Source organism: Oncorhynchus masou, chromosome 28, assembly GCF_036934945.1.
Source record: "Oncorhynchus masou masou isolate Uvic2021 chromosome 28, UVic_Omas_1.1, whole genome shotgun sequence".
In the NCBI taxonomy this organism is placed as follows: Eukaryota; Metazoa; Chordata; class Actinopteri; order Salmoniformes; family Salmonidae; genus Oncorhynchus; species Oncorhynchus masou.
Window position 1 is genome coordinate 48,064,222 of NC_088239.1, and position 8,450 is coordinate 48,072,671.

Below are 8,450 nucleotides of genomic sequence, written 5' to 3' on the forward strand. Positions count from 1 at the left end.
GGCCAAAAGGATCATCAAGGACAACAACCACCCAAGTCACTGCCTGTTCACCCAGGGGATAATCCAGAAGGCAAGGTCAGTAAAGGTGCATCAAAGCTGGGACCGAGAGACTGAAAAACAACTTCTATCTCAAGGCCATCAGACTGTTAAACAGCCACCACTAACATTGAGTGGCTGCTGCCAACATACTGACTCATCTCTAGTCACTTTAATAATGAAACATTGATGTAATAAATGTATCACTAGCCACTTTAAACAGTGCCACTTTATATAATGTTTACATACCCTACATTACTCATCTCATATGTATATACTGTACTCTATACCATCTACTGCATCTTGCCTATGCCGTTCGGCCATCGCTCATTCATATATTTTATGTACATATTCTTATTCATTCCTTTACACTTGTGTGTGTATAAGGTAATTGTTGTGAAATTGTTAGGTTAGATTACTTGTTAGATATTACTGCATCGTCGGAACTAGAAGCACAAGGATTTCGCTACACTCGCATTAACATCTGCTAACTATGTGTATGTGACAAATCGAATTTGATGTGATTTGATTTGACGGTGGTGTTATCCATTCCACTCTCGTGTGGTTATCTGCTGTGCTACACTGCTAAGAGTTCATAGCTTCTTATGAACTCTGTCTTCCTCCTGACTGAGACAACAGCTCATCAGATGAGACATTCGGGTAAGGAATGAGACGTTGACCATGACAGGGCCTTTTGTTCATATTTCAGCTCAGAATGAACTGAATGATGGTGTGTGATGGAGTGTGGTTTAGGAGAGCCCTCATATCATAAAGAATACTGTGTGTCTAGTCTCTTTCTCTGGTGAACACAACTGTGAATGCTGAGTCTGTAATTTAGCTCGTAATGTATGAGTCTCTGCATAGTACTATACACAGAGATCAATGGCTCAGTAGATACAACAAAGTATACAAATGTGAAATAACAGACCCACCATGCGTTTTATGAAAAAAAGGAAATTATTTAGAAACGATACATTATACATACAGTAAAAATGGGACAAACAACATGTAGTGTAAATAATTGTGCAATTGAAAAAATGGACTGTTCTGTATGTCCTGATGTGTTGGCTAGTATTGCTCTTATCAGGAATTATTGACGTACTGTATTAGACCTTAAGGGCCGTCTGTTTGTTATTCTCTCTGTTCTGACCTCCTAATGTAAGGTCATAGAGCACCGTCCTGGTCCTGGTAGCATTCTTCACTGTCGACAGCAGCAGGATGAGAGAGACAGGCCTTTACTAGGCAACTATGACAACGGGAGCGTCGGTATCTATGGTAGCCTCTGTGGCCGCCTCCTCAGCCGAGTTGCTGTCACTCTCCTGGCTCTCGTCGCTGTCTGCCGCCCCGGGCGTGGCTGTAGCCTCCTCACTGCTGTTGCTGCTGTCAGTCTCATCACTGGCGCTAGTGCTCTCGCTGGTGCCGTCGCTGCTAGCGCTACTGGTGCTCTCACTAGTCACATCACTGGCGCTAGCGCTGGCACTATCTGCCTCTTCCTCCTCCAGGCTCTCAGCTCCTTGGCTCTCGGGGCTTTCAGAGGGACCGTTGTCCTGGCTGGCTTCATCGACGTGCGCTTGGCGCAGGCTGGGCTCCTCGGCTGTCCCGCTGGAGACATCCAAACCCTGGCTCTCCACCTCGGGGGTGCTGGTGTCCTCTTCCATCAAATCATGCACCTGCAGGGCCTAGAGAGAGGTGATGGAAGGATGTTTAGAGACAATTCTTACAACTAAATGGAAGGAAATAATGCCTGTGAGTTTTAGATGGAGAATTCTAACAGAGGAGAGACAAATGTACCTTGAACACGGTCAGCGTCTTCTCAATCTCGTTTCCGAGCCCGGTGTCATAGACGGACACCTTCTTGCCAGCATACATGCCCTCGTCCATCTTTCCATAATATTTGTATGGGGAGGGTCCCTTCTCGATGTTGTTGGTATCTACATAGATAGACTTCTTGTAGTCACCGGGGTAGCCCATGCTGTCCCCGCGTCCGTCGTCGTAGATGGGGGCCTCGGTGGGAGCCAGGGTGGGCTCAACAGTGGGCTCCGCGGTGGGAGGGGCAGCGGTGGTGTCTGCTTCCCCGGACTCTGACTCCTCTGTGTCCTGAAAACACATCACAACAACACCTTTATAAGATGTGAAGTTAAAATAAGAGCTTCGTCTGTCAAGGTTACCTAGACGTCTTCATTGAACTATAAACTACAGTCTGTGTGGTCCTTTCGACTTACTGGAGCCGTAACTACACGTGACAATGTGACTCAATATATCCTACATATGAATAGTTTTATACTTGGTGTATTACATCACTGTCTGTGCTGCCTGTGCTGTCCTTGCTTTCGTCACTGTCTGCACTGTCTGTCGATGATGTGCTGTCCACTGTTGGGTCTGATGTAGGATCAGCTCCCTGGAAAATAGACAAACAGGACCCATCAGCATGTCATCAACAACATCCATCAAAAGTAAAGATAGAGACAACTATATCAGGTGTAAGAGGGACTTAGCATCTCATGCTACATTATAAACTGGGTGGTTTGAACCCTGAATGCTGATTGGTTGACAGCTGTGGTATATCAGACCGTATACCATGGGTATGACAAAACATGTATTTTTACTGCTCTAATTACGTTGGTAACCAGTTTATAATAGCAATAAGGCACCTCGGGTTTGTGGTATATGGCCAATATACCACGGCTAAGGGCTGTGTCCATGGTATATTGGCCATATACCATACCTCCTCGGGCCTTATTGCTTAATTATGGTACAAGAGAATGATGTTTTACTTCTGTTTCATCTTCGTCGGAGCTCTCATCTGATGCTGTACCAGCACCCACATTCTACAAGAAAACCGCAGCATTAAAAAGAGTTCAATAACAACTGTCATATTTATTGCAGTTTTCCCTATAGGACAAATGTATACATTTCAATCCACATACAGATTATAAAGTAATGTACCCTGAAAGAAGGTGAACATGCTCTTACCTGTACAGATGCAGCCTGGGTGAGATCTACTAGGGCTTTCCGAAGCACCGGTGCTGGTTTAACCTGCCAACATGAATATTAATTTATTTATTCACTATTTCTACCCCCTTTTTCTCCCCTGTCTCATCGCTGCAACTCTCCAACGGGCTTGGGAGAAGCGAAGGTCGAGCCATGCGTCCTCCGAAACATAACCCACCAAACCGCGCTTCTTAACACCCGTCCGCTTAACCCAGAAGCCAGCTGCACCAACTGACCACCGAAGTCAGCCTGCAGGTGGCCAGCCTGCCACAAGGAGTTGCTAGAGTGTGATGAGCCAAGTAAAGCACCCCCCTGCTAAACCCTCCCCTAATCCGGACGAAGCTGGGCCAATTGTGCAGGTCCCTATGGGACTCCCAGTTATGGCCAGTTGTGACACAGCCTGGGATTGAACCGGGTCTGTAGAGACATCTCAAGCACTGCAGTGTCTTAGACCGCTGCACCACTCGGAGGCCCATGAACATACATTTTAGTTTATACCAAGCACACGTCTGTCTGTCCGTTCGCATGTCTGTCAATGTATATTGTTCTCATATGAGAGGAACACTCACCACTTCCTCTGAGCTCTCTGAACTGCTGCTGGATGAGCGTTTCACCGGGCGACAGAGGACCGTTGCAAAGAGCAGGGCGAAAACAATTGCAGCCTTCATTGTCACAATGTGTATCTGAAACGAGAGAGAATCCAGCAAAAATGATGTGAACTGAAGATACAAACTTTGTTGAAAGCTGTACAGTATGTTAGCTCCATTTAACACCCTTTTAAACTGAAAATGTGATCCATTCTTTTCAATTACAGCAGAAATGCCGGGATGGGAGGCAGTTAGACTGAGTTTAACTGCAAATTGCCTGTGAAGTCCTGCTTTGTAATGGTTAAACCATTAAAAACTTCATTAGTATACAGGGAGAACTAACCATGGACCATGATGAGTCTCCACCATGGCTAAGTGGAGGAACTCTGGCGGAAGTGCACTCATTTTAAAGTCAGTCCCTAACCGTTGGCAGACAACGTGGGCTTCGCTCCCAGCTAATGACATCCAGCCTAGCCTAGCTATCCTACCCCCATGCATGAACGTCTCCCTTGTTTTCCAGCTGAGCTACTCTCAGCTAGAACAACATTACATCAAGTAGGCAGTGTTTTAGCTATACCTATAATGATCTCTGCATAGTGTATAATTCCCTAAGTTAAAAGTGGAAGTCCGGAAGACCACAGTCGGTCCAGGGAGGCGGGGAACATGATGAACGCCCCTCAGCTTTATTTTGGAAGCCAACTCTACTTTGTCATTTGATCTTTGGGTTCCAGAATGAAGAGCCCTTAAATTTGTGGTGTCGACAGACGGAAGTGTGACGGAGGCTAGAGATACTACTAGGGATGCCCAGAGGATGTTGTGTGTAGATGAGATCTGACTTCTGAAGTAACTAATCCAGCCTTTCAGTTTTGCTGCTATTATTATTTGTTCTCACAGCAGCACTTAAATGCTGTGGTTTAGTCTTGGAACATAGGAGTCAAGTAGTTGACAATAAATTAGCTGTGGGTTTGAGAGCTGAGCCCAGAGCTTCCTCTTCCTGCTGTCACGTTCATCAACACTATAAAACCTAGTTTATGATAGAGTCAGCTCAATCAGGTTACCAGAAATATTTATTATTACAACAGATCACCAAGCTCTCTTTCCTGGTAAATTATGAATTTGCCACTAAACATAATGCATTTATTCTCATTTCCATAAAAAGCCCCAAATGTACAAAGCATTTAGGCATTGAAAGGGTTATTATTTTACTATCTAAATGCTGAAATTAACTAGCTTTTTCAATCTTTGCACAAAATGTAATAACATTCCCCACAATTTTATTTGAGCTTTTTACAGGAGAGGATTATGCATGTAGAAGGGCTAAACTTGAATTTAATGTGCACAAAGCACATGCATAACATGTCAATGTCAGAATTTACTCCGCTATAGTTGCATTGTCTATGTGATAACTCCTTCAGTTTCCCAAAATAATCAATAACATCTATGCACCTGAGCACCAATATCAGTGATAAGCCATGCTGTTTTTACCTGGATGTGTTCGTCAGAGAATCCACAGGATAGCACTACACTAGTCAGTCAGGATGAGTGGAGAGCTGCTCAGTATTCTCTTGGATGCCAGAGGAGGAACAGCACAGTTCAGTTTGGATGTGGATGGATGCTGCTGAACGGAGGCTGCTGGTTGGCTTATAAACCCAGCTGCCTCCAGCTCCAGCCAATGGAAGCAGGGCTTGTGCCTTGTGATGTCATGAGGTTTACCACTTCTGTCCCACCTATCCTCTCCCACTCTTCCTGTGGTTAGTGTGGCCACTCAATGCAAACATTCACCAATCGACAAGGCAGAGGAAGGAAAAAAAACACATATCCTGTATTGTTACAGAAATAAACTGAGGACACAAGCCCTGTGAAATTGAGATCAAATACATGACAGTGCTTACAGTCACATGACGTTAGAAAACACTAAATGTGGAGATACTGGCTTTATTACTAGTTAAGGATGTTTCAGCATCTGAACCAGGGTTGAAGTACAACAACTTTCATGTGGGTCTGTAAGGTAATACACACTAACATCACTTTGTCCTTAAGCCACGGTCAAAGAAGAGCCAAAGTCAAAGTGGAGGTGGAAGTGTTAAGTGAATCAATGCATTCATGTACATTTAACAGTGTAGAGAGAGGACATATTCTCCCATCTCCATTGGCCTCAATACAAGACATCATTAGCCAGCATTAACATCACAATTCTACACCCCAATCAGCATGGAAGATAAGTTTGGACTCATTTTGACCCTCAGTCTTCTTTTTACTGCGACTCAGTGCCATTATCTGTGAAGCTCGACTATAACTACTGGTATACCCATTTTAATCTGATAAATTAAAGGTTGTAAAGAAAATAATATATACTGAACAAAAATATAAACACAACATGCAACAATTTCAAAGATTTTACTGAGTTACAGTTCATATAAGGAAATCAGTCAACTGAAATAAATTCATGAGGCCCTAATCTATAGATTTCACATGATTGGGCAGGGGCGCAGCCGTGGGTGGGCCTGGGAGGGCATAGGCCCCCCACTTGGGAGCCAGGCCCACCCACTGGGGAGCCAGGCCCAGCCAATCAGAATTAGTTTTTCCCCACAAAAGGGCTTTATTACAGACAGAAATACTCCTCAGCACACCCTACGCCAATCCCGCAGGTGAAGAAGCCGGATGTGGAGGTCTGGTGGACATTCCTGCAGTCAGCATGCCAATTGCACGCTCCCTCAAACCTTGAGACATCTTTTGCATTGTGTTGTGTGACAAAACTGCACATTTTAGAGTGGCTTTGTATTGTCCCCAGCACAAGGTGCACATGTGTAATGATCATGCTGTTTAATCAGCTTCTTGATATGCCACACCTGTCAGGTGGATGGATTATCTTGGCAAAGGAGAAATGCTCACTAACTGGGATGTAAACAAATTAGTGATCTTTTATTTCAGCTCATGAAGCATGACACCAACACTTTACATGTTGCTTTATATTTTATAGAAAATATACATTGTATGGAGAGTGCAAGGATATGGATGAATCCTTGTGCACATTGAGGAAGAGAACTTCCAGACACCCACAGTATGCATTCTCTGAATTCTAGAATATGATTACTTCTCATAAAAGTTAGAGAGCATTGAAATATGACCCACTAAAGTAGTAGGTATGAGACTAAGGTAGCACCCCTGACTGGTTTCTTTGTCAAACTATCTCTCCTAACCCTGCAATTAACTTGTCAGGATTCCTGTGTTAGTGTTTGACAGGTGTCTGACGTACTCACTGGAGTATGCATTGCTACATGTTGAGTCTGCTTTAGTACTTTGAATGTGATCCATTATAGCTTGATTTCCTACGGTATGATCATAATAAAATAGGCTCCAGTGGCTTTGGTGTTCAGTGGAATGATTTAGGGTGTATTCGTGTATAACTAAATGTTGTAAAAAGGAAGACAAGACACAACATCAGACATGTACAGTGAAACTCCCAGACAGATGTCTGGAAAGCTTGAGAGTGGATGTGTCAAGTTGAAACATGTTGCATTTGCTACGTTTTCATCTGGTTTGATGTCAAGTCACAACAGTTCCATCTTCTTCAGGTTGTGTCTGGAATTCTCACGGAGATGTCTGATATTCCCGGGCTGTCAAATCAACCAGTGGTTCACCAGGAGCTGAACACCAAGACACCTCTAACACCACCCCAAGATGAGAGACTTTTTCCCAGTCAATCATGACCCCAACACCTACAGTCCCTGGAGCGTGTACTTCAACGTTCGTATCAACAAACAATGCCAATTCAAATGAAGTGATCCCAACCAACACCACAAATAATGACATGAACATTTTAGAACTTCCCCATTACGTGACAGCCGAGGCCAATCATTATCTGATTTACTACACAGTATAGAAAAAGCTGCGTGTGTGTGAGAGAGAGAGAGAGAGAGAGAGAGAGAGAGAAAGAAAGAAAGAAAGAATGTTTGTACCAGTCCCAGACCAGGCATGAAACACACCATTCATTATCAATGTGGATATCACATCACTGGATCACAGGGCCCGTATTCTTGATACACTTTGCATTGTGGAAAGTCTGCAGTGGAATTAGGAGAACCACTTTTACGATCTACATAGAGCATGTTGAGGACCTTACTGTAATCCTAGTTTGGTCAATGCAGAGCTGGCAGGTTTGGCTGCCTTAAAGCAAAGCTGAAATCAGGGAAAGTGAGCCATAATGCACAGCATTAGTTTATGAAGCTGATGTCATTCGTTAAAGTGGAACCCGTGTTCAATGACATGCAGCAACGTTGTTAAATGCATCTTAGGCCCGGGCCATCCCGCTCTGTGGTCATTTAGTTTGGAAATATTCTTTAAAGTCATTGCAGATTGTGTAGTGTTTAACTGGAATATTTAATTAAGCCATCAACTTTTGTTATCGTAAAAAAAATATACAAGAGTGTTAATAGTAAGCTGAGATCAGATGTGGTCTCTATCAGGCTGATTCACAGTGAGGAATTTCCTGCTGTTGACCCAAACCATGTAAATGTGGTATTATCTTAACTATCATACAGTGAAAGAACCAAGGATCCGACTAGATTTGGATGGACTATCAAGAATCTGTTGATAAGCAACTGTTTGCTAAGGTTGGGGATAAGGGTTAGAATAAGGGCTAAGGTTAGCGTTAGGGCTACTGTAGGGTTAGGGTAAAGATTACGTTTAGGGTTAGGATAAGGGTTAAGGTTTGGATTAGGATAAGGATTAAGGTTAGGGTAAGTAAATTGAAAATGATAGTTAGTAGATAGTCTGTAGAGCATCTACAGATGGACTATCCAAATAGAGTGCTACTGAACCCGGTACAGGTGGCCA

At 43.6% G+C, this 8,450-nt stretch overlaps 1 protein-coding gene across 1 annotated transcript; it reads right to left on the reverse strand.

The window, feature by feature from the left end:
- Positions 1–275: 275 nt before the first annotated feature.
- Positions 276–5,225, reverse strand: spp1 (secreted phosphoprotein 1). The gene is made up of 7 exons (XM_064942318.1): positions 5,100–5,225; positions 3,597–3,710; positions 3,010–3,072; positions 2,811–2,864; positions 2,333–2,434; positions 1,828–2,133; positions 276–1,715 (listed from the first exon to the last, which is right to left on the reverse strand). The coding sequence occupies exons 2-7, from the start codon at positions 3,693–3,695 to the stop codon at positions 1,275–1,277; spliced, it is 1,065 nt and encodes a 354-aa protein (XP_064798390.1). The 5' UTR covers positions 3,696–3,710; positions 5,100–5,225; the 3' UTR covers positions 276–1,274.
- Positions 5,226–8,450: the final 3,225 nt, after the last annotated feature.